The sequence below is a fragment of the Diorhabda sublineata genome, chromosome 3, assembly GCF_026230105.1.
Source record: "Diorhabda sublineata isolate icDioSubl1.1 chromosome 3, icDioSubl1.1, whole genome shotgun sequence".
Taxonomy (NCBI): domain Eukaryota; kingdom Metazoa; phylum Arthropoda; class Insecta; order Coleoptera; family Chrysomelidae; genus Diorhabda; species Diorhabda sublineata.
In genome coordinates, this window is record NC_079476.1 from 6,799,614 (window position 1) to 6,827,434 (window position 27,821).

The 27,821-nt window shown below is 31.6% G+C and overlaps 1 protein-coding gene across 6 annotated transcripts; it reads right to left on the reverse strand.

The window, feature by feature from the left end:
• Window positions 1-1,468: 1,468 nt before the first annotated feature.
• On the reverse strand, window positions 1,469-27,479 carry LOC130441795 (uncharacterized). Of its 6 annotated transcripts, none has more exons than XM_056775588.1 (5): window positions 27,160-27,479; window positions 26,023-26,135; window positions 23,274-23,325; window positions 8,395-8,646; window positions 1,469-3,212 (listed from the first exon to the last, which is right to left on the reverse strand). In XM_056775588.1, exons 1-5 carry the CDS (start codon window positions 27,169-27,171, stop codon window positions 1,509-1,511), a joined length of 2,133 nt encoding a protein of 710 aa, XP_056631566.1. In that variant the 5' UTR covers window positions 27,172-27,479; the 3' UTR covers window positions 1,469-1,508. The 6 variants fall into 6 exon arrangements, with proteins under 6 accessions (XP_056631566.1, XP_056631564.1, XP_056631565.1 ...); XM_056775586.1 differs by having other exon boundaries at window positions 27,038-27,200; XM_056775587.1 differs by lacking the exon at window positions 27,160-27,479 and adding an exon at window positions 26,339-26,906.
• Window positions 27,480-27,821: the final 342 nt, after the last annotated feature.

Consider the following 27,821-nt stretch of genomic DNA (forward strand, 5'->3'; position numbering starts at 1 on the left):
AACTGGTACTTAAATGGGGTTAACAATTAATATTAAATTTTACGCCAGCAGCTTTAAACAAACGAAGTTAAAAGTGAATAAAAGGAAAGGCGAATGAGCTTATGAATTATATTAATAAAAACTAAACAAACTATCCCCGATCACAACTCTCCAAATTAATATTTATTTATGAGAACAATAAAATGGGTTTTAGGAAATAATAAAATTCGCATTAACTGCGTATCCAAGAAAGCACAATGAACAAAAGTAGTTATAAATTGAAAACTCTATATATCAACTAAATTTCTAGAACAGTTGGTGATTTTCATACTGAACACACTGTTTACACTACCACTACACAGATAGCCAAATTATCGTCTTCAGAGCCTGAAGGTAAACTGTTTATCGAACCGCGCGTTAGACACTGTAATTATGAGTTATGAGTGTTGGTGTAGTGGTAGTGTATTCAGTATCTAGATATCAAAGAAAAAAACTGGGACTTATTTAAGAAATGACGGGATGGTTGCAGCCCTTAACTGAATTCCAAGTTGTTGAGGTAATTTGGTGTGTTGATGGTGGTGTACCAGTTGGGTCTTTGGTGGTCAAATTCCAACCTGTCAGCTATAGAACAGGGAATATAAAGAATAATATCATCACAAATTTTACTACATTTGTTTTGATTTTTCACTTGTAGAGTATAGATAGAGGATGTTTAAAATAGATACGAGATTTTATTGAAAAGGAGTGGGAGGTAGACAACAAATTAATTTTTTCCAAAACTTGAACTTCAATATTTAAAATAAAAGTAACTACCGAGATACAATACGTGAACAAAGAAATGTTGGGAGAAACGAAACAAGCATGTTACAAAATAAAATACGAAATCGAAACTATGTATATGTTTAAGCCAACTTCTATTCGATCAAAAATCAACTAAACACTGCAAACTATAAACCACTACTACAACAGAATTACGCTCAGCATTTTTAAACGACTTTCTTTAGGTAACACAAAAAATGAGTGCAAACTGATTTCACAAACATAATTCTGCTGGTCACCCAACTAATCACCCTTCTTAAAACTAAGAATTTGCAGTAAATTAACCTATATTCCAAAAAATTCATTATTTTATTGAGAAGTAAAATGATAACATATTGATATAGCTTGAAAAAGAAAACATACAAACTTTTTGAAGTAAGAAAAACTAGAAATCCTAAATTCCAGGTTTTCCAAGACGTGTAGGAACCCTGTAAGTATTATGTATGTTCTTTCTTTTTTATGAACTTCCGGGGTTTTCCTCTAAACTATATCAATAGTCGAATTGAATACAAAATCCTAGTTATCTCATTAGATATTAACTTGACAAAGATGAGAAAAATGAAGTTGTATCGGTATGGAAAGTAATAATTTTGGCTAGACAAATTGCAAACAAACAGCAACCAATTCATTTCTGGGTTTTTTATAATCCTAGTATTAAATTAAACTACAATTAAATGGCGGACAAATATATTACAGAGAAAAAATGGTATTTACACAACAGATAAAAAAGTCGAAACTTCGATATCATCTTCAACTTGAAAGTTATAAGAATAAGCGATACTAATTTTCTTATTATCATCGACGCAAATACCAATACAAATCTTTCCCATAGTAGCTTCGAAGTTCCTATCGAAATATTCACAGCATTTTTTTTCTAATATTTGTTTGTGCGCTGTAGTAGCAACATCTTTGTCAGTCTCTTCTCGTTCGGGATATAGAATTCGCGTTTCTAAAAATATGCCAACACCAGAATCGTTTACCGTCAATATATCCACAGTATTACTCAAATTACTTCTGTAGACTTCCGCTTGGGTTATACAAAATTTACTAGCCAATATTGTGAACAATACGTTCTGAACGTCGTTGGAATCTTTTGGTTCGTCAAAATAATTGGAACTCGAAAACAGGTCGTTGAGATTTTTACAAAAATTTTCGAATTTCACAGTATCGAACGAAGATACCGTAAAAGAATTGGCTGAATTGTGTAAAGCTCTTATGTATTTTTCTTTAAATAAATATTTCCTTATATATGTATCTTTGAGGATTCTCGCGAATTCCAATCGCACCTCGGAATTCGGTATTTTTAAGCAAACTTCCGATTGATCAAATGTCAAACTTTCGTTGTAAGTCAAATAACCTAGATGGTAGAGAAGTTTCAAGATTAACATCGGTGCGCATCCCCACGTATCTTCGCCGTTTATTATCTTATTTAAAGTTTCGAAATTTAGGTTAGTAAACGGTTTAGAAACGTCAGTGCATCTCGATAAACCCAATAACAATTGTTGGATCTCGTCGGCGATATCTTTTAAAGAAAATAAAATTTTGAAATAATCATAATGTTCAGATTGGCACCAATAATTAAGCGGTACCCTTTTGTTATCTAAATAATTTAAAACTGACCAAAGGTTACAAATGGATATATTATGACTGGGTACTATGTATCCGCCGTAATATTCGGCTATTATCCGCTCGGATTTTTCCCTTTCGTTAGGATCCATAATGAACTTTTTCAAAACTTCTGTTAACTCATCAGTCGTTACACCATAATATTTACAATAATTGTGGTTGTCGAGAAAATGAAAACTTTTTATATTAGCCGTTACTGTGAATATACCTGAATTTGCTATTGGGAAAACTCCAGTTAGGAAGGCCTTATCTACATAATGATTAGACTTAACTAAATTTGTTGTAATTTTATGGATAAATTCGAGAATTTTAACAGTATCTGGATTATTCTTAAACATTAAACTATCGACATACGCGTCGTAATTATCTATTAAAATCATAACTGGTTTTTTAAAATGTAAAAAAAGCAGTTCAGATAAATAAATAAAACCTGTTTCAACTTCTGATAATGTTAGTTCTAAATTCTCACTGGGGTCGCAGTATTTTTGAAAATGTTCGTGACTTGATTTCATCAAAAGTCCTAAACTTTTCATGAGATACTGATGAGATGAGAAGGTTTTCCTTAATATTGTTCTGAATTTTGATACCATGTCATCAAAATCATTCAAAATACTTAACGGTTGAAAATTTATGAACATAACAGGATGCTGGCCCATGTGATCTTTACAGAATTTCGGATGTTTTGTTATTTGTAATTCATATTCTCTGAATAGTTTATAATTGTAAGTTGTTCTTATGTCTTTTGGATAGCCATCTTCTCCTGTTACTATTTCTAGAAATCGCCTTACCTAAAAAAAATGATAAATTATTATTCTTCAACTTTTTCACTTCTTAGATCTTTTTTATATATTGTGATAATTGTTCTTGATTTTAGATTTGTTTTCTATAAAAATCATTCTAAAATAACATGTAAAAATTGTCATCATGAATATCAAAATAAAAATAAAATCACAATAATTTTGACTAGAAAAATTAACTTTTCCTTAGCTTTTACATCTCAAAAATATGTAGCAGCCATCAATCGAATTATTCGTAGTTGCATTGAAATTTATAAAATAAAACTATAAATTTCACCTAAACTATTTAGGTATTTTTTATCATTGATACTTTTTTCGTTACTATGAATGTGAACCATTTCTAAAATTTCTCTTTTTCTTGTATTTGATTCAGTTTTTTTTAAAAATTGAATGTATGTTTTTTTTAAACATTTCGTGGTTGAATTGTATCGAAACAGTTGGTCGAAGTATTCAAACTTCTCTCGCCCCATTATCTAATTATTTTGTAAAAACATTATACCAAAAAAGATAATATATCAAAACACATGGGATTTCAAAGGAAAAAATATAAAAACTCCTGACAGATATTTTTTTAACACCCCCATAGAGGAATGTTTTGTGATATTACTCTCTGATTAGAAAGAGATCATCGAGCAAAATTATTCTAACCTAAATTACTAAGGTTGGAGAAATTAAAACTAGGGTCTTACTCATTGGACCTTGGGCTCTAATGTTTTAATAACACTAAAATCAGTGTGTTACATTTATCCGCACTATGCTCTGCTATCTCTTCTCTTCGTGTTGTCTATGAGACGTTCAAATGATGAATCTGCCGATGTTCACGTCTACATCTAAAGATCCCGATGGATGTGATTGTTTTGGCAGTACCAGGATGCATCGGTGATGTTCCTTAGTATCTTATTCTGGAACCGTTGAATAATTGTGAGTTTACTTAAACTGACACAACCCCAGAGATGTATGCCATAACTTCAAATAGGTTTCAATATTTGTTTTTATAGAATCAGTTTGTAGTAAGTGGATAACTTGGAACTTCGTCCTAATAGCAAATACATCTTTTCATATTTAATATCAAGCTCTTCACGTTCTTTTTAAAATGGACTTTCCAGCGAGTCTCACATCGATAGTTATATCCAGATATTTTGCCAAGCACAAGGAATATTAACATTATTCATTCATACTTAATCGAAAACTTTTCTAGGGGTTAATAGTATTTTTAGCTCAAAAAAAAATACAGAAATAGTTTATTTTGTGACATAGTTTGGGTTAAACATGGGGACACTGTCATGTGACACTCTATCAAGCCGCTGTGGTTACATTAAATTTAATACCATCTTTTGGTCCAGTTGCTAATTTGGTCAATAGATGTTTGGAACTTTTCAGCAGCTTCTTCGTGGGTATCTTCTACGACCATAACTGCCATGTCATCGGCGAAAGTAGCTATTGTGTGGCATTCAATTTCAGAGATGTCACTACTGTATAACAGATAGAGCACTAGACTAAGTACGCTACTCTAGGGTATTCCTGCCTTGGTTTCTTTTAAATCAGAATACAATTCGTCTTGCTTGACTCTGAAATATCTATTTGACAGGTGGGACTTTAGGATTTGGGAATATTGTTTTTGCAGAGCCATTTCCAATTTGCGGCGTAACCTTTTGTGCCATATAGTATGAAATATGTATTTATTTCATTAGATGGAATTTCTATATATACATATATAAATATTCCTATTACAATTGTGAAAGATAAATTAGAGAAACAATGGGTAAAATTAAAGAATACACAGACATACATCGAAACGAATTTATCAAAGCTATAGAACTAACACTTATAACAATCTACTTCAAATATGAGAATGAAGTATATAAATAAATTGATAGTTGTGCTATGAGAGCTTCCATATCAAGTGTTATAGCACAATGGAATATCTTGAGGAAATTTAATATTTAATTTAATTTCGTTATGTAGATGATTGCATTACTGCTGTATCAAAACATCAAACAGATAAAAAATTCAATTTTTATCACAAAAAGTCATAAAATTAAATTTCTTCATATTACATAAAAATAACAATAAATTAAGAAGAGAATGATTAACGAAACCAACTTGGTCCTCAAGATATTTGAACTTCAATTCATGTCATACAAAAAATCAGTATCTAATTATAAGTTTGGCTGATAGAGCTATCCAACTATCAGATCCCGAATTCAGATACTCAGCTATTTAAAAAACAAAAAGTGCATTGAAAGAAAATAATTATCCTGAGAAAATGATAAATAGCATATTTAAGAAGAGGATAAATAGATACTACAATAAAGAAACAAAACAGAAATTTTTCTCGCCATATGTAGTACAAGGACTTTTAATAAATATGATATTAGTATAAGACATAAAGGACATAATATATTATTCAAATATTTCACTACATTTGAATCTTACACCCGAATATTATATATCAAGTACCTTGTAATGGTTGTGACGCTGTCTGCATAGGGCAGACATCTCAGTATTTGGAAAATAGATTAAAAGGCCATCAATACGATAAGAAAAATAAAACTGCATTAATGAACCACGAAACTTGCTTGAAACGGAATCAAATACACGGAAAAGGAAATTTTTAGAAATGGATCACATACATAAAAACGAGAAAGCTATGATGCTTAAAAAGAATCTAAATAATTTAAGTAAAATGTATAGTTTTATTTTATAAATTTTAATGCAACTAGGGATAATTTTATTGATGACTGCTACATATTTTTGAGATGTAAAAACTAATTTTTCTAGTTAAAACAGATTTCTAATTATAATAATAATATGAAATATGAGGATGTATTGATATCTAGTTAGCCTAGAGACCAGTTCCATTCATAAACAAAATATTGCGTCACCATAGCAACGAACAATAACTTATTAGAAGTTTCGGTGTAAAGTTTGACGTCAAAAAAGTAAACCAGAGTTACGCAATAAATTAAACGAAAAAAGATATCCACCGAAATTGCGATAATCGAAAAATTGGAGTATCGAGCTATCATCAAGTACCTGTATTTAAAAGGGTTAAGAGGTAAGCAGATTTACGAAGATATGCTTAATACCCTTGGTAATCAATGTCCTTCGTATGCGACCGTGAAGAATTGGACTGCAAGCTTCAAAAGAAGTAAATTTTCCATTGAAGATGATGATCGATCGGGAAGGTCAGTTTCTGTGTCAATCCGCGAAAATATCGATGCAGTTCATGACATGATTTTATCAGACCGTTGAATTGGGCTAAAACGGATATCTGAAGCACTGAATCTTTCATACGAACGCGTTCATCATATAGTTCACGTCAATTTGGACATGAGAAAAATTGCTGCAACAAAATGGATCCCCAAATGTTTGAATGTTGACTAACAGTGTGCAAAGGTAGAATCATCGGGTTCGATCTGTGCTCGATTTGAAAACGATGTAGACTTCTTAAACCGAATTATTACTATCGATGAGACTTGGGTACATTTCTACGATCCAGAAACAAAGCAACAATCGATGGAATGGCGACACTCTGGTTCTCTAAGTCCTAAGAAGTTTCGTGTCGAAAAATTTGCTGGAAAAGTTCTTGCTTCAGTTTTTTGAGATTGCCACGGACTAATCATTATTGATTTTTTGGATAAGGGTAGAACAATAACTGGATATTACTATTCGACATTACTGACCGCTCTATGGGAAAAATTAAAGAGAAAAGACGAGGAAATCTATCCAAAGGTGTTTTGTTTTTGCAGGATAACGATCCTGTACACAAATCTCATGTTGCCATGTAAAAAATTCGTGATTTAGGGTTTGAATTACTAGAACACCCCTCTTATTCACCAAATTTGGCTCAGACCGACTATCATCTGTTTCCTCAACTGAAAAGTTTAACAGGTCGTAAATTTTCTTCCAAGGAGGAGGTAATAAAATCTGCGGAGGTCTGGTTTGCAGAGCAAAAAGAAACAATTTTTTTTGAAAGGTCGAGAGACGTTGAAGGTTCGCTGTGATAAATGTATCCAATTAAGAGGAGAATATGTTGTGTAATAAAATATTTTGATTGATATTTGTTTTCTGACGTTTGTTTAAAAGTAACAAGAACAGTTTAAAGGAAAAAAAGACTGAGCGAGACATCACAACACGACAACGGCGTGACTATCCACCTACGAAGACAATAGGTATCAACAGCAGCTCAATATCCAAAACAGTATGCTAAGAATTTTTCAATATATCCTCGTATATATGAAATACAAACAATTTATAGTAATGATAAATGAAAATAAATAAATAAGTAATTGATAATGAGGCACCGCAGTGATAAGGGTTGTTTTGGATTACTCAACTCCTCCCTCCACAAGTTCAGAAAATCTGGGTTCACAGTTTTTCTGAGTTTTCTCTTCATCCAAAGAATAGCTGTAATGACTAGTAAGATGAAAACAGGAATCAAATATAGCCAATAGAGATGGTTGCTTGATTGTTCCTAAAGTTTGTCAAACTTAATATTATTGAACTTGAACACTTTTTATTTCTTCAAAATTGATTCTCTGCACTTGTAGGTTTGATATTGTTTTTTTAGTTTCTACAGGTAAATATACTTTTAGTATATTTAGGACGTATTGTTGGTCGGATTTCTTTTCTTTTCCATATAATTATCCATCAATTTCTACCGGACAGGTAGACAACTCGATGAAAAACAGATTGTTCAATTTGCAGATGGTTTTTACAGTAATTTTTCCAACTGGAATCATTAAAATTTCTTCTCCGTGTAGTTTTTCTACTAAGGTTTCGTTTTTTTTTGGAAATAGGCACTGGTTTTCTGAAGTGGTTAGTAGAGTGTGGACGCAGGCATTCTTCTTGAATAGCAAATCTTGCTTCCAGATGAAGATGTCTTCTACTTCTGGGCATATTTCTGTTACTGACTATTGCGGGCTATGATTGTTAATATGTTGCCTACTTTATTGAACTTGGAGCCGTAATTTTCTAAAGGATTTGAAGTGCCTATAACTGAATTGACTGACTAGCTAGTTCTAGTTTTGAAGGAATTGAGGTGGAAATAAAATATTTAGATGAAAGTCTTCGGCAACCCCTATAATAGTATTTTAATTAATAATTTTCAGTATTTATTCCACTATAAATTATAGATACCTAGCATAGTAATAAATAAATGCTTACTTACCATATCCATATTTGTAGATTTTCCAAATCCACGCGGAGCCGTTAGTAAGACACAATCGTATTTAAAAAGTTCTTCTATCAACAAGGATTTGTCAATATACACTCCACTTTCAAGTACTTTAGCAAAATCGTCGGATCCTAGATGAGAAATACTATCTGGATTCACCTCTCGTCTGGATATACTAACGGTATACGCATCCCTTTCTCCAAACGCACTTTCTTTGATGGTGATTGAGGCCTCGGGTTGAATAAGCTGAAAAGTTCAATTCAATATTAGTTTAATTAGTAGTACTATGGAAGTTTCTGGATCAATAGTATTTTGTCTCTACTTTAAATAGCCTATTCTTTCTCTAGTGTATTATTCTCACCACAGTTTCGAGGAATTTTCCATCTGTGACAAACAGAAGTGCTGTTTCATTTTCTGTAATATGGGATAGATAAAACAGGTAAATTTTCTGAATGTTATCTATAGAAAATCCACTACGAAAAATATTTGTTTTCTAAATAAGTTTGGTAAAGTAACTAAGAAAAAAAAACAAATTGAATTACTTTTGGGAACATTGGAAACAATTTTATTTGTATCTACTTTAAAGTCTTTAAAGATAACAAAACCAAAAAGTATTGAAACAGGGTGATATATTTGAAACAGTCCTAAATTTTTTTACGAAGGATTTGCAGTACATACTAGGTAAGGTAAGGAAACCACAAAGTCGTGATAAATAATAAGAAATAGTTAAATAATGCCACTTAAAAAATATTTTTGGGACGAAAAATCAATTTTTTCCTTTGAATATGAGTCTTAGTTTCTGATGTCACACCCTGAATTATTCACAATCATGGTCTTTCTCTTTTTCTCCAATTCCACAGTTTCCAAAGTACCAATATCTTATTCAGTCATCTTTTTGTCTATTTTATATCTGCCAGCCGAGAAACATCTTTTTTTTGTTATGGATCCAGCCGTTCTTCATTTTATCTCTATTGAATTTTGTTCTGTGATCTATATGACTGGGATACCACATTGGCTGAAGATATACGAAGGCCGTTTTTTTTCAACCTCCGATCGATACGTACAGATGCTACGCAGGCAGAAGAAAGCGGGAATGCGCTGTAGGCGACTGCGAAGTTCTTTCACTACACACTCCGCCATTGTTGACATTCAGGTGTCAGTTGGCGTTGTGTTACAGCCACGTAAATATGTCCGCTATTAATGATGCACCCGTCAAATGTGAATTGCCATCTGTGATTCGTTTTCTACAGGTTGAAGACCGTAATGCTGCAGGAATCCATCGGAGAATGAGTCGTATTTATGGGGAAAACTTCATTAGTGATGACGCGGAAAGTTTATAGATGTGCATGATGAAGGGGGTCAAGGACTAAATCTGTCTTTTCAGATGACCTGGTTCAACGAGTTGACAGCATGGTTAAAGAAAACCGCAGATTCACCATTACTGCTTTGTGTACAGAATTTCCAGAAGTTTCAAGGTCTGCTTTGTACTCTATTGTTACTAAACGGTTAGACTACATTGGCGACAACTTTATTTGAAGAGTTTGCCCATAAATATGACAAATGTCTCTACCGGCTTTAGAAAAATCAAGTTATGGTTTCGAATATAATGAATATTTTTTTTAAATGTAATAAGTGATTTCCAAACTATGTGAATAACCAATGAAAACGACATATGCGACAAAGTTCTCGCATTTTTATTCAATTTTTAGTAAACGATCAAATCTTATCAAACTTTATAAACATACAACAACCAAAAACAGTAACAAGTAACAATAACGAGCAACAATTTTAAAACAATAACTAAAATTATCTAGTTAAGACGCATACATAATGTTGAGACATGTAAATTCTTGTAAAGTGTTTCATATTCAGTTTTATTTCATTTTAGAAAATTTTACTTACGAATTGAGTTTGTAATACCCGCATAACTAAAGTATTTTAAGTAAACATTTATTCGTACCGTATAGTGATCAACATATTGTAAACCATTTATACAGAATGTACCTAAAACTCTACTCAGGCATTTTTAATCCCTTTCTGGGAACTCTTCGACTGCAACATTTATTTAATAATTTTATTACCCTGGGTTTTCCCAGCTAAAGATATAATCCCTCAAAACAGGTTTTAAAAATTTCGAATTTAACAGTTTTCTATCATCAAGAAGTAGAAGGGGGGTACACTTGACGTGTTTTGACTCATATTTTAGAAGATGGTCGTTCGTCCCAACTTTCTCTTTTTTTCTAAGCACCACCTTACCCATTAAATATAAATCATGACGAAAGATGGTAACTTCGAGTCAGTCTTCGACAAACAGTTAGTCTTCATCAACTATTTAAGCTAGTAACCACGAATAAGATCGCATACCGCGGATCTTTAACCGAACATACCGTTCAAATATTCAATATCATTAAAATTAAATTTTCCGATCTATCCTTATAATTAAAATTATAATCATTAATCTATTAACTCAATATTAATTTATTTAGTTAATTTAGTCGACTTTATTTTAAATCCATTTAAATTTGGATTAAGTTGATGATTACAAACACATAAGAACTGAAAAAAAAAAATGAAAATAATTTAAAGCAGATTCCGAATTGCCGTATTGAATTATGGATACTCTGGGGATCGTTTCTAATAGTATTAGAAAAAAATATAATTTCATTTCATCTAATTATTTCCTATTATTAATATTCTCTGCGTAAACCATTTGCTTCAATCGTGCCAAAATGTTTTTCATCTGCTTTTCAGGGATAATTTCACACCAGTGACAATGAAGGACTTTTAGTACAAAACTTTTTCAAAAAAAAAGGAACTTTAGGGTCAAAATATGAAAAGAAAGGGACGTTTATGGATCTATCATTTTACTGATAAATATCAATAATATGTAAACGAGTATTTTTTATATATATAATCCCCTATCAAGCAGGGTGAGAGAATACCTAAAATTAAGCACATTCAATTGATGACAATATTCATAAAATATATTGAAATGCTTATGTAAATTATTCAACTTCTTGTCTGATTAAAGGTTTTCTTCTTTTTTAAAATGAAGGTATTAAAATTCAGATTTGCATTCCTTGATTCATTTAACAGAAAAATTTGAAATTAATAAGATAAATATTTCAAATTATGCCATTCAAACACAAAAATATTTTGTCAGTTTTTCATCAAGTAAGATTTTTCATGAAAATAGGTGAATAAACAGTATGTTCCATCGAAATAAAGTCACTGTGATTGTAAGTTCATAACTACAGAAAGTCTCCATCAAATCGTTTACGTTAGGGAGGCGCTACTATAGCATGAGTGTAAATCGATAAATGATACTTCATAATTACTTGCAAAAATTCTTACAAATTCATAATAATTAATTAACATTCAGCGTTATCTCACAGTAACTTTTCTGGGTTAAGTTTACAAAATTATTTTGGACTACGTGAATAGTTTAGATTTTGTACACCAATATTTATTTAACCTTCCATTAGTCGCGCGTGTATCTACGAGATACATGGCTAACTTTTTGCTAAATATTTATTTATGTAATAGCTCTAGAAAATGGAGATTTGCAGTAGTTCTCGGCAGATGTATCTCGAAGCCTTTCCTAGAAGTACAATCGGCTGATTTCACTTTTACAACCCCTGGCCACCCTAAACCCGTTCGACCGCCGGATTTGTATCTGCTAGATACAGCGCGACCAAGCGGCAGTTTATAGTCAGATTTAATTGGGATAAGTTCTCGTTCATTTTGACGTTTTGTAATTATTCAAACGTAAATTTTATTGTTTTCAAGTGTTTACTTGTTCATTTGGGTATACAAAAAATGAAACGTTAGTTTCATATGTCCCGAAAAAAGGAAAAACCGTAGTCCTTATTTCCAGGTTGCATGTGGCGTCGAACGAAGTGGAAGAAGATGCTTCGAAAAAGCCAGAAATAATATCATTTTATAACAACACAAAATCCGGCGTTGATGTGGTCGACAAGCTTGGCGCTACTTATAATGTTGCTAGATCAACTAAGAGGTGGCCTATAGTAATTTTTTACCATTTACTGAACGTAGCTGAAATCAACTCACGGGTGATATTTCTTGGAAACAAAAATACGTTTGTCACAAGAAGAGAATATATGAAAAAATTAGGACTAGCCTTGCTAGACGAACAACTAAAAGTGAGGGCTCAAATAAAAAGTCTTCCACGACAAACCAAAGATTTGCTCAAAAATTACAAAACCTTGAAAGCACAACAAGAAGTTCAAGAGGCAACACCTGGACCAAGTAAAAGAAAGCGATGCGAACCATGCTTGGTAGAAAATAAGAAAACGTCACTGTCTGCATATTGTTGTAAAAAACGTGGAATTCGTTTATGTATAAAACTCTATACAAATATGATTTGTAATAAATGTTATAATAAAGAAATTAAAAAAGGGTGATTACTCCGATTAATTTTATAAGTTTGTAAAATACTTTGAATAAATAATGTAACTTTAAACCTAGTTCTGGCGATAACCTAATTAAAATTTTACACATTTTACATATAAAATAATTTTTTTACTTGCAAAAATGTTAAAAGTGGAGAAAAGAAGTATTCATATAAAATTTGCTGTATTAATATATTAAAAATAATAACAAAAAAAAAATTATTTAATATATGTATCTGCTAGATACAACGCGACCAAATACGTTAGAAATACCCGCGCGCCCAATGGAAGGTTAAGGACTCTAGTCACTTGAAATACTAAATTTTCTAGCATTGCATACTTCAATCTACATAAAATAACCAAGTTCATATGATATCTCGTCCGATAGGAGCGCCAATCTGGTCAAATTTTGATTTATAGTTTACCTTCTACAAGCGGACAGTTTTTAAGTTAAGCCCCCATACCCTCCATACCTATTAAGATAGTCTCTACAAAAATACTTATGGTAAAAGGAATAACTTACTCCCTGCTAAGTGAACAGAAATCAAAATTGAATGTGTTAAAAAATACCGGGGAAAGTTTCTCATCGAAATAAAGTCACTACCATTAATAGTCAAGTTTGTATATAATTTGGAATATCATTTACCAATTATTGGAGGGCATCAGTAACAAGTCCCAGGTTTCAATGACGGTGATATTTATTTCTGCTTCATATTGAAACTATCTAATATTCGTATATTAAGGATATCCACACATTTTCTTGGGAATTGAGGTCAAGGGAAGTGTTAGAAAGAAGTGTACTAATGATGATATGACGATGATAATGACTATTGTAACCACTGAGAGTTTTTTCAGAGAAAAAAGTAGCTTAATGTGATAATTTTCATCTCCAATGATACAACTTATGTTTAATTTCATCTGGCAGTCATAAACAAATGAAAAAAAGGGTTTCTGAACACGATAGTCAAATTAAAAGTTTGCGGCAATGTGGTAAAATAAATAAAAATCATACAATCCTTGAAGCAAAATTTAAAAAAAGGAACTTTTAGGGACCTTTATTAAAAGCCCTGTATTACGTATATATCTTTAGATGATTTGTTATTAGGAAATGAAATAGTAAATAAAGAGATTTCAAATAATAATAATGGTAATTAACGGGATTGAAATCATGGGATCTTGCGAGAAATAGAACCTTCACGTCCTATCCACCAGTTACCATAAACATTATTTAGACGTCTGATTGTCAGTAAAAAGTGGGGGCCCGTCATGCTGAACATCTACAATAGGATAACAACGTTCGCGTGGGCAAGTAAATTCGGTAAAATATTTTGTAGAAACGACCTATTAATTAGTCATTTATGACATCAATTAATACGTTAACAGTAAATCGAAACTGGGAACATTCTCGAATAGCATGGGGGTTTTCTTCTGTCGACTCATGTGAATTACGGGAATTATTTATCCCATCTCCTATAAATTGGGCTTAATTTGTAAATAGTGACATGTACAGCGTTGGTCGATGATTATTAATTCATCTAAAAAATTCTAAATTGTGGATATCATCTCCAGGATGTAGCCGTTTAACCAATTGAATATGAGGATTTTTTTTGTAAGACTCTACTTACTTTTGTTTGAGTAATATTAAGTTATTTGTGTAGTTCTTATTGTAGGGTTCATAGCAACAGCGTCAATAATGTTCGTTCCATCTACATGTCGTTCTTTTCTTCCATTACTTCCAAAACTGACCAGAATGTTGCAGCAGCTCTACCATTACCATTACAAAACCAATAAACAAAAATGATGTCGGCATAATCTGTGGTTGCAAACTGATGTGGCGTTAAACGGTCAACGCCAAACTTTTTAGAGTTTCCCTTTATTGTCAAAAGCATTATTGAATAAATGTGGCGGTATTTCATTGATAATCATCATGAAGATTACTCCTCGTTTTCTATTTTTTTTATAGTTTATCGTTTGTTTTGGCTGTTTTTGTTATTACTTTCCATTCCTTTTGGTTCCGGCATTTTGCCCTCCAGTTCTCTATATTAAGTGCTCTTATATCCTCCTCTATTTCATTTCTCCAAATCTTTCTCGGCCTACCTCTTCTCGTTGGCCATAATAGTGTCTATTACGTTATTCTTTTGATCATTTCAATTGATTTTCTTCTCATTATATGCCCAGCCCAGTTGAGTCTTTGTGCTTTTATGTATCTCACTATATTTTCCTACCCTATTTCATTGACAGCGTGTAACTTCGGCTCCCAATGCTACGATGGTCGCAGGCTTAGTAATAGTGTAAAGGCGTTAAATCGAAAGAGCGCGGAGGCCAATTCTGGTCACCGAATCGGGAGATGACAACCAGGAGCGAACTCGTGCAAGATCGTCAATGCTCTACGGGCGGTATGACATGTCGTCAAGATCAAAAGCTTCCAAATGAGACACAAGAAACTGTGTTATCATAGCACGATAACATTTCTTTCTGATGAATCATTTGTGATTTTGTTTGCAAAATCAGCAGGTTGCTCAAGGATCCAATTGGTGAATTTTTTTCGTTGTTCATGGTCTAGTGGCACAAGTTGTTGAGTCAGTTGGATTTTGTAGGCATGCAGATGTAAACCTTTAGTGAAAATTTGAACAAGCACTGAAAAGTGCTTGTTCAAACATCCAATTCTTGTGCCCGATTGGGAACTGACGTCTCTGGCCTTTCTGTCACATTCTTGCGAACTGCTGTGACGTTTTACGAATTTACGAATAATGGCGATTAAACTTTCACCATTTTGACAATCAGGACACGTTGTTCTACAGTGTAATGCTCCATATTAACTAACTGTTAACTCCGTCAACACTCGATCTGTCATGTGATAATCATATGACATTATGACTGGCGAACAAGGCGCGCAATTAAATCGTGCGCTTTTATTGAAACATCCTTCATTATTCTCTCACAAAAAAATATTATCATTTACAATGAACACCACACATCAACACAAATATGAGATTTGACTTTTCAATCAATTCATTTTATTATTTATCGAAAATAATATAAGATATAATACAAAATGGGAGATCAAGATGGAGGTATTCATTTCAAATAAAATAATCGAATTTTATGAAATTTATTCAAAGTAACACCTTATTATGTGATAGGTCATTATGGTTTGATAAGATTTGATCGTAAAAATACAACATTGTCGCAATTATGTCGTTTTCATTGGTTATTTATGTAGTTTGTAAATCACTTATTGCATTTGAAAAAAAATTTATACAAGGTGCAATATTCAATAGGAATCCCTGAATTGATTTTTATTTTTTTTATTAGCCTCATCACATCCTCCCTGAGGGACTCTACTTATGGTTGAAGTATATAAAGTTCCCCATGACTCACCCTGTATTTGCAAGCTTTCCATATAATAATCATATCAAGTTTATTTTTATTTTGATCTCTGCAGTCTAGTTTTTTCAACATTTGAATTGTTAATAGTCACTGGTACCAAGGTTGTTTTAATCTTCGTTTGCACTTTGTTCTGATAGTTGTGTAACTAAATTAAGTATTTTTCTTTTCTTTTGTCTTCTCTCTTCTCAATAATAATGTTCCATTCTATTTCTGAGTATCAGTCGGATTTCCTTTTTTTATTATTTTCTAGCGATTATTCGACATTTCAAATGTTATTAAACCTAGTATGTCATTATCCCTCATTTTGTGAAGTTCTGTTTTTTATATTGTTCTTACTAATTACTGGTTGTATGTCTGTGATGAAGATCAAGTATTGTGTCCTCCCATTACTTTTCGAAATATTAGTGAAAAGTTTATATTTTTTAAATGAAAATTAGTTAATTCCTATACAGATACTATTACATTAGGACTGTTTCATGTCTATCAGACAGTTGAGCTTTTTTTAATGGATAATTACCAAGTCGAAATGAGGTGTCTAATTATATATGTTACGTCCCAAGTCCGATCTTGTACGGAGTCGAGCTTCGTACAATGAAATTGTACGATAAATTTCAAATGGTGTGATCGATTGTTATTGAAACTTTTTGACGATTATCACGTTGATAAACTACTTGTTCTAACATGAATAGATAATTTGTAGTTTTTTCTAGAAGTGTGAAGCTGGGGTCGAAGACCCTTTTCCCAGCTCGGATTTCTCAGGGTGTTAAATAAAACGATTTTTTGTTGATAAATTTCAAATGGTGTGATCGATTGTTATTGAAACTTTTTGACGATTATCACGTTGATAAACTACTTGTTTTAACATGAATAGATGATTTGTGGTTTTTTCTAGAAGTGTGAAGCTGGGGTCGAAGACCCTTTTCCCAGCTCGGATTTCTCAGGGTGTTAAATAAAACGATTTTTTGTGGATAAATTTCAAATAGTGTGATCGATTGTTATTGAAACTTTTTGACGATTATCACGTTGATAAACTACTTGTTCTAACATGAATAGATAATTTGTAGTTTTTTCTAGAGGTGTGAAGCTGGGGTCGAAGACCCTTTTCCCAGCTCGGATTTCTCAGGGTGTTAAATAAAACGATTTTTTGTTGATAAATTTCAAATGGTGTGATCGATTGTTATTGAAACTTTTTGACGATTATCACGTTGATAAACTACTTGTTCTAACATGAATAGATAATTTGTAGTTTTTTCTAGAAGTGTGAAGCTGGGGTCGAAGACCCTTTTCCCAGCTCGGATTTCTCAGGGTGTTAAATAAAACGATTTTTTGTTGATAAATTTCAAATGGTGTGATCGATTGTTATTGAAACTTTTTGACGATTATCACGTTGATAAACTACTTGTTTTAACATGAATAGATGATTTGTGGTTTTTTCTAGAAGTGTGAAGCTGGGGTCGAAGACCCTTTTCCCAGCTCGGATTTCTCAGGGTGTTAAATAAAACGATTTTTTGTGGATAAATTTCAAATAGTGTGATCGATTGTTATTGAAACTTTTTGACGATTATCACGTTGATAAACTACTTGTTCTAACATGAATAGATAATTTGTAGTTTTTTCTAGAAGTGTGAAGCTGGGGTCGAAGACCCTTTTCCCAGCTCGGATTTCTCAGGGTGTTAAATAAAACGATTTTTTGTTGATAAATTTCAAATGGTGTGATCGATTGTTATTGAAACTTTTTGACGATTATCACGTTGATAAACTACTTGTTTTAACATGAATAGATGATTTGTGGTTTTTTCTAGAAGTGTGAAGCTGGGGTCGAAGACCCTTTTCCCAGCTCGGATTTCTCAGGGTGTTAAATAAAACGATTTTTTGTGGATAAATTACAAATAGTGTGATCGATTGTTATTGAAACTTTTTGACGATTATCACGTTGATAAACTACTTGTTCTAACATGAATAGATAATTTGTAGTTTTTTCTAGAGGTGTGAAGCTGGGGTCGAAGACCCTTTTCCCAGCTCGGATTTCTCAGGGTGTTAAATAAAACGATTTTTTGTGGATAAATTTCAAATAGTGTGATCGATTGTTATTGAAACTTTTTGACGATTATCACGTTGATAAACTACTTGTTCTAACATGAATAGATAATTTGTAGTTTTTTCTAGAAGTGTGAAGCTGGGGTCGAAGACCCTTTTCCCAGCTCGGATTTCTCAGGGTGTTAAATAAAACGATTTTTTGTGGATAAATTTCAAATAGTGTGATCGATTGTTATTGAAACTTTTTGACGATTATCACGTTGATAAACTACTTGTTCTAACATGAATAGATAATTTGTAGTTTTTTCTAGAGGTGTGAAGCAGTGGTCGAAGACCCTTTTCCCAGATCGGATTTCTAAGGGTGTTAAATAAAACGATTTTTTGTGGATAAATTTCAAATGGTGTGATCGATTGTTATTGAAACTTTTTGACGATTATCACGTTGATAAACTACTTGTTCTAACATGAATAGATAATTTGTAGTTTTTTCTAGAGGTGTGAAGCTGGGGTCGAAGACCCTTTTCCCAGCTCGGATTTCTCAGGGTGTTAAATAAAACGATTTTTTGTGGATAAATTTCAAATAGTGTGATCGATTGTTATTGAAACTTTTTGACGATTATCACGTTGATAAACTACTTGTTCTAACATGAATAGATAATTTGTAGTTTTTTCTAGAAGTGTGAAGCTGGGGTCGAAGACCCTTTTCCCAGCTCGGATTTCTCAGGGTGTTAAATAAAACGATTTTTTGTGGATAAATTTCAAATGGTGTGATCGATTGTTATTGAAACTTTTTGACGATTATCACGTTGATAAACTACTTGTTCTAACATGAATAGATAATTTGTAGTTTTTTCTAGAAGTGTGAAGCTGGGGTCGAAGACCCTTTTCCCAGCTCGGATTTCTCAGGGTGTTAAATAAAACGATTTTTTGTTGATAAATTTCAAATGGTGTGATCGATTGTTATTGAAACTTTTTGACGATTATCACGTTGATAAACTACTTGTTTTAACATGAATAGATGATTTGTGGTTTTTTCTAGAAGTGTGAAGCTGGGGTCGAAGACCCTTTTCCCAGCTCGGATTTCTCAGGGTGTTAAATAAAACGATTTTTTGTGGATAAATTTCAAATAGTGTGATCGATTGTTATTGAAACTTTTTGACGATTATCACGTTGATAAACTACTTGTTCTAACATGAATAGATAATTTGTAGTTTTTTCTAGAGGTGTGAAGCTGGGGTCGAAGACCCTTTTCCCAGCTCGGATTTCTCAGGGTGTTAAATAAAACGATTTTTTGTGGATAAATTTCAAATAGTGTGATCGATTGTTATTGAAACTTTTTGACGATTATCACGTTGATAAACTACTTGTTCTAACATGAATAGATAATTTGTAGTTTTTTCTAGAAGTGTGAAGCTGGGGTCGAAGACCCTTTTCCCAGCTCGGATTTCTCAGGGTGTTAAATAAAACGATTTTTTGTGGATAAATTTCAAATAGTGTGATCGATTGTTATTGAAACTTTTTGACGATTATCACGTTGATAAACTACTTGTTCTAACATGAATAGATAATTTGTAGTTTTTTCTAGAGGTGTGAAGCAGTAGTCGAAGACCCTTTTCCCAGCTCGGATTTCTCAGGGTGTTAAATAAAACGATTTTTTGTTGATAAATTTCAAATGGTGTGATCGATTGTTATTGAAACTTTTTGACGATTATCACGTTGATAAACTACTTGTTTTAACATGAATGGATGATTTGTGGTTTTTTCTAGACGTGTGTAGCAGGGGTCGAAGACTATTTTCCCAGCTCTGATTTCTCTGCCACTGAATGAAATATAATTTTTTTTTCAATTTTTGCATTCTTCCATCATTTTTTCAATGAAAAGTAATGACATTTGACTACGCTAAAACTAACCATTTTCGAGAAAAACATCATTTTGTGACCGCTCTCGTGATTATTTAGAAAATACAAAACAGTTTCCTCTGAATCAACTTACATCGATTGGTTAATGGTGTACTACAAAATGATAATTTTTCGTTAATCTACCCGTTTTCTTTTACTACACTAAGCCTGTTTTCCGGAAATTCTTAATTTACATTAATACAATTGAGATGACAATTTTACACAAACAAATCATACAAAATGAAGAAGTAACCTCAAATTTTCTAGCTCCTTAGTTTAAATACTCCCCGACCTTTCGCAGCATCTATATGCGTATGTTTTGGAAAACATTGGATGTCTTAGAAATTCAAATTTACTTTAACTTTGGAAACAACTGTATTGTTAAAATGAAATTGTTCAAGTTTGATTTTTATGACGTTTATGTGAAAGTGTGCATTACAAGATAAATTATTTAAAAAATATAAAAAATGGATTACAGTTTTGAAGAATTAGCAGATATTCATTTAATTTACAGAAAAAATAGACTAAATTCGAGATTGCCGAACAGAGTGTATAGAGAAAGGTTTCCTCATAGACATCACCCGGGCCGTTTCATTTTTTCCAGTATAGTCAGAAGATTGAGAGAAATTAAAATATTAGAACCGCCAGACGTCCGCGAACTACCCGTACTGTTTTATTTTGAAAACAACGTTTTGAATAATATATAGAATCAACCATCTTTAACACGTTGAGCCCCAACCAAAATTGATAAACTTTCCCCATGGCCCATATGAGGTGTGGATACAAGGCAAAATAATGAAGATTTATTTCGAATTAAAAGTGCAAAAAATGATGTTTTTTGTATGTATTATACAAGTTTGGAGTTAGCCAGAAGGACATTGTTCAAAAGAAGATGAAGAGATGAAATTACTAGCAAAGAAAACGATAAAGGAATAACAATACTAAAATGGAAGGATAATGATGCTTTCTACAAAGTATGCTGATAAGTAAATAAGCATTGATAGAAGATCAGAAATGGTTGTAAAGCCTTAAGCCGTGGTCGATTATGACAAAGGCAAATCTTCTGTAGATCTGACTGACCAAATGCCAACCTGGAACACTTCTTTGAGAAGGACTTTGAAGAGGCATAGGAAAATTGCTACTGAGCTGTTATTTGGTACAGAAATGGTAAATGACAATAATCTTTATAAAAGAATAACAAAAAAGAATATAGCAATCACTGATTCTCAATCAATCAATCAATCAATCAATCAGTGTTGGTAGCAAAGAAGTTACTGACGAAAGAAACTACGGCTGTTGCTGATTAAGAGACGCCAAAACTAAAAAACCCATTGCCCAGTGAAGAAAGAAGGTCCAAGTCACAAGGTAAGGAAAGATTGTGTAGGGTACAGTAAAAACATCTTGAAAAAAAAAAACAAAAGAACCATGTGTAAGGTAATGTTTCAAGGACCAAAGACGATTCAACCAAACTGTAAAACTCATTTAAATATAGTCCCTTGGACCGCGGAGAAGGTTCGAAATAAAATACGTCGTGCGGTCTATAGGACGGCTCTGGGCAGTGGGGAAAGGGCAGTTGCGGGCCTATGGACCGCACCGGAGCTCAATGTGTTAAGTATGAGATCCCTCAATCACAGATTGAATACTAATAGATACTCTGTATGGAGAGTCGCAAATTAACAATTATTGTATCCTAATAAATTCACAAGATGTTTCACCAAGAGATTTTGCGCCTCGCATGGAGTTTTCTAATTGGTATCTTCAACAACCTAGGGATAATGACGAATTTATTAAATTAATATTATTTACCGATGAGGCAATGTTTACTAGAGAAGGCATGTTTAATTCTCGAAACAGTCATGTGCGGGAGGATGAAAACCTGTATGTTACTTTTACCCATGCATATCAACAAAAATTTTCTGTAAATTTATAGGCTGGAATAGTAGACGATTACATAATAGGACCATAAATGTTTAGTAAAAAATTAAACGAAGAAATTTATTCTTCTTATACATTCTCAAGGGAAATATTACCACATGATCTGGAAGAAGTTCCTCTTTATAACCGAGAAAATATGATATTTCAGCATGATGGAGCTTTTATACATTTTTCAGGAAATGTATGACTCAATTCGAGTGCCGCTTATGGCAGAGAACTGGATGGGTCGAGATGGGCCAATTGGTTGGCCAGCTAGGACTCCGGATCTTACTCCCCTTGATTTTTTCTGTGGGGGAATATGAAGTCTCTTACCTATCATAGGTATGGTAGAGATGAGGACCTTGTTGGTCGTATCATGCAGCAAAAGAAGAAATTTCTAATTCGCCTAATGTTTTCCGCAATGTGCGCTTATCAATGCTGCAAAGAGTCAGGGCTTGTGTAAACGAATGAGGTGAACAATTTGGGCAGTTGTTTTATTTCATTGTGTTTTCACCTATTTTATATTTGTATTAATGAAATGCTACATTTTTATTTTGCATCATTTATTTGTAAATTATCAACTGAATGGTATTAGTGTTAATTAAGAATTTCTGGGAAACCTTTTTAGTAGAAGACAACACTTTTTCGAAAAGTAACTTATAGATGTAAGTTGAACCGGAAGAAACTGTTTAGTATTTTTCTAAATAATCACAAGAGGGGTCACAAAGAGAGCATTGGCAGTTTAAGTTAGGGACCCAATGTATAAAAATAAAGTGTAATAGTGTCAAATGTAGTTCGATAATACACCCATTAGAATATAGTAATTGGAACTAAATATAAACTAAGCTAAAATGGTCAAAATACTATAAAAATGATATGATTTCTTTTGCACATAGGTATACTTAAATACTATGGAATTACATAAAATACATCTAACATACATGGAAAGTCGGTCAGGAGAATGGGAATAAACTCTTGATATCAATGTACAATCCGTTCGTAGCGGTTTACAAAGAAGTATTGAGATAAAAAAGTAAATTATGTATATATTTATGAATGTTTCGACTTGTAGTGAAAAAAGTGGGATATTTTCTTCTGAAACATCTCATCCATCAAATTATATCATTTTTATAGCAAGTCGACATACGATTTTTAGTGGATACATAAAACTGTAATTCCTCTACATCCACAATGCTCAATCTATTTTTTTGCAATTTCTTACCTGACCGACTCTCCCAATACCAACAAGACTGGTAAATGTGTTTGAAAAAAACCTGAAAATATTCAATCACTAAATTCAAGTCATAAACAAAAACAAATGTAATTGCAATTAATAATGTACTTGATATGAAGTTTGGGAATGTCAAAGAAAGAAATATTATCCAGAACCAGAATCCATATCTATTTATCGAAATCAATGCAAAGATTGAAGAAAACGGACAAAAGGGAAATCAGATCTTGGTATATTTAAAAAATTAGATCTCCAATAAAAGGTTGCGAAATTATTAAAAACTGATCATGTAGCCATAATTTTTCTGGCGAGATTAATAAATTGTTACTATTCATTGGTATATGAGCGTTATATATTTAAGTTTTGAGATATGACAACACTGAGGTGGATATGTTAAATCTGAAATTGCCATCATAAAGTTTGACATTTTTTAATGGGGAACATACTCAGAACGTGTTGCCATACGAGTTCTATTTAAGTCGTTTACAAATAGTTCAGACATTCATCTTAATCATAAAATGAAATTATATCACTTGATTAAAAAATTAAATGACTTTCGGCATTGAGAATTTAACTATTTCAACATAACTAATATTAATAATAAATAGTAATAAATAATGATACATAATAATAAATAATAAATAGTAATAAACAATAACGTCTACATCAATCTTTTTTTTTTTATTTAATTAATATAATAATCGGACTCAGACATGATTGTTTAATAGAAATGTCAGTATAAATTTGGATGTCAATATGATTTGTTCGCATTGGATACTACATAATTTAACAATCTCCAAATAAAAAAGCTGTTACTAATTAATTCAAAGAAATGCAACAGTTAAAACATCGAATGAATTGTTCATTTTTCCTCAGATCAAAAATAAATCCCGAAATCCACATTTTTCTATACCGAAACCATTGATGCATTCAGAGAATATTTTGAAAAAGAATAAAGCCATATCCAATCATAAATATTTGTTTACATTTGTCTAGCTCAAAACTTAAGTAGCAACCCTCGTACAAATGAGACTAAACCTGACAATATATATTTAATTCCATTTTCCCTACAAAAATATGAATTTAAAATGTCTCTACGCATCTAGCATTAACCATATTCCCTTATATATCCTTTTTTAAAACCTAGGATCTTATGATATGGAGGAGGACAATGGAACTTCTTATTTTATTACACAATACAATGAGAATTCAATTTTAGTTTCTTGGGTTTATCAACTATTAAGATTAATACTGCTCAAAGACTTAAGGTAACAAATTGTTTCATCAAGTTGGTACATGGTATTATATAAAAATATTTCATTTCTTGACCACGTGTGTTGAATGGAGGTGAGGAGCCTCCAATAAAATCACGGGTGTATTTTCCAAATTACACATTTAATAACAACCAAAAGTATGTTGATACTAACCTCTAACAACCTATCTGTAATCGTAGTACAATTTTCTCTTCTGTTTATATGCTGAATAAAATATACAAAATATATGGTATCTTGACCTTACTCAATCGTATGTTTGTAATTAAATGGTTTGTTATATTTTAGGGTCTCATTTCTATCAATACGTGTTTGTTGATCGAGTCGAATTACACGTTTTTGATTGATCGCGGCCTAGATATAAATATACAAAGTTCTAATCTTAATAGTAGGAATTCAAATTTTTATATACGAAAAAGAAGTAGGTATCAATTTAAATTATTTATAGATGCAATGAAATTTATAATATAGAATATTTAATTTTGTTTGTATCACTTCTATCTTTTTGGTCACTTATAAATAACTCTTTTTTTTGTCCATGAACAATTTCCAACAATTCTACTTTGTATTTGACTTAGTTTAAACAAATTTTAATTTGTTCATTTTTTGCTACTTCGTGGTTTTTTAATGAAACTTAATTTTTCTGTTTAACATTAATGACTTTTTAATCTATTTTCCAAATATTGTGATGTCTGTCTCATGTAAACAACATTACAAGGACCCTCAAATATATTATTTATTTACTGTTATTCTAGATTTCAGACTACTGAAATATTTTATAATATCCTTCAGTTCCATGTTTTAATCTAATATTCACTAAAATAATTTGATTATGTTGAAAATGTCCTTGTAATGATAAGAATAGGTATTTTCCATTTTGTTTGTTAATTGATTATAATATTTCCTTATCATTCTATTGAATATGTTATTTATTATTTTTCGAGAATAAATAATTTCTCAAACTGCAGTTTTTACATTTTTAATGTTGTAAGATTAAATTTTTATAGTTTGTTAGCTTTATGACATAAAGTAATAATCATTTACTGTATCTGTTTCAGGAGTGTGAATGTTCTACATGCACTACATCAACAATCACATTGTCTAACGCTCGTTTCAATAGCAAATTTATCATCTTCAGAGACTGAAGGTAAACAGTGTGTTCAGTATTATTACCAACCGATATTTTATATCCTTATATTAATTTAAATTCTGAATCATTAGATAGAAATTACTCCTCAAGTAATCAGAAGCAACTTAGGTTATTTATGCATAACTTTATTGATGATGATTTATTAGTGGAAGACCATTTTGAAACAATATCACTTAAAAACTATATGAAAAAAAAGTTTTGGGCATTAATATTGTAATAGTGTAAAGTTGAGCAATGCCATTTGAAATAAGAAATTACCCCACACTTAGATTTAATAAATATACATTTTTATTAACAAAAATAGAGTTTATATACTTACTTCGATACTCTCAGATTCTGCACCAATGTCTTCGCATGTCTGAGAATCACCCAAATCCTCTTTAATTTTCTTAATTCGCTTGGGTTTTGGATGATCCATAAACAGAATGTATCCTAAAGAAAAATTAGTTCTTACTCAAAAAAAGTTAAGATAACATAACAAGAGTAAGCAAGGTAGAACAATAATTGTAGTTTTAAAAAGTGTTTTGCTAATGGTCTTTTTTTTACACTGGGGACACAGGTACATTTTGAATGGTCTCAATTTTACAGTAAGGAATTTGTAGTTTTGAAGTAATGTAACTCTATAAATCACTTACCACATAATATAAAGGCATGATAAATATTTCTAGGCTACTAGACAAATGACAATGGAACTTTTAACACAAAATTCACCTCTCTTACATTTATCACAGAACAATAATCATGGTATTGTTGTTTTCATATCTAAAGATAAGGGCTCTACTGTAAATCTTATAATTATTTAAACAGAATTTTTATCAATTTTTTTTAAACTTTGAGGTTATTATTTAGCTTTCTTTTAGTTGCAAAGCATCACTAAAAACGGTTTTAAAAAAATTTAGTTTCTAAAATAAACTTTTAACAAGATGGAGGCTAGAATATTACTTATATGGAATATATTACGTATATATATCCTTGAAAATTAATAGTAAGTTAAATTATTTTTAATAAGAATTTATATGCAGTAAGGTATGTGAATGATTCAAAGTATTGTGCATATAAATTTTATCCTCACGATATTTGTCATAAGCCAATAATAAGATGATATTGCAACCATTTTCTTTCATTAAACCCAAGAAATAATATCCATAAGATTTGTGTTGACTTTCAAATTCAAACTGTAGCATTGTACATAGTAGGTTTATTGATGTACCTTTCATTGAGACCCAGTCATATGATAATAATTTAAAAAAAAATTCTTTATTATTTATATAAACTATTTTTTGACCAATATGGAGGAAATTCAATAGGTGTATAGATTCAGAATATAAATTTACCAAAGCTACTTCCTCTAGAGAATTCATATCCCTAATTTTTTATACACTCAATTATTTGTTACTAATCAAATCGATAATCTCTACTGCCCCCTCACACATGAATCGATTTTCGCACTGCTTACCATCATTTTCATTGGAAGTGTTATTTAACTCGGCCTCAGATGCATCCAGGTGGCGCGGATGCGTCCTCCTCAAATGTTCTTTTAAGTTTGTAGTATTCCCAAAGAATTTCATTTTTCTGTTGCATATTTGGCACTCCACACAATGAATAACATCATTTTCATATATTTTAACAAAATACTCCCATACAACCGATTTTTTAACTCTAGGCATAACTTGTTAGTTTTCTATTTTCATAAAATTTGCCGATTTATTTTAATCGAGACGCTATCGATGACACGACTTTGTTGCTCGTTATCCATTCGTTACTTATCGTGTTGTCATCTATCAAATAGATTGTCTAAGTTTTCTTTTGAAGTGAACTAAACAGAACATAGTAGATTAATCTCTCAATATAGTAATAGCCAAATTAGCTACGTAGGGTAGAATTTACTTCATAATTAACTTTACATTTCATAAATAGAACTTTAAAAATGTTAGAAATAAAAATACATGAACTTTTCACAAGTTTCAGATTAAAGCTAGATTGAGTATTCGAATTTTATTTTTAGGTAGAAAGTCAATTTTCATCTACTGAATTGTTTTTAATCGTCCCCATTCAAATTTAATCAAAATATTTCTTGATAAAAGCCTATTATGATTTCTTTCCCTTTTTTGTAATATT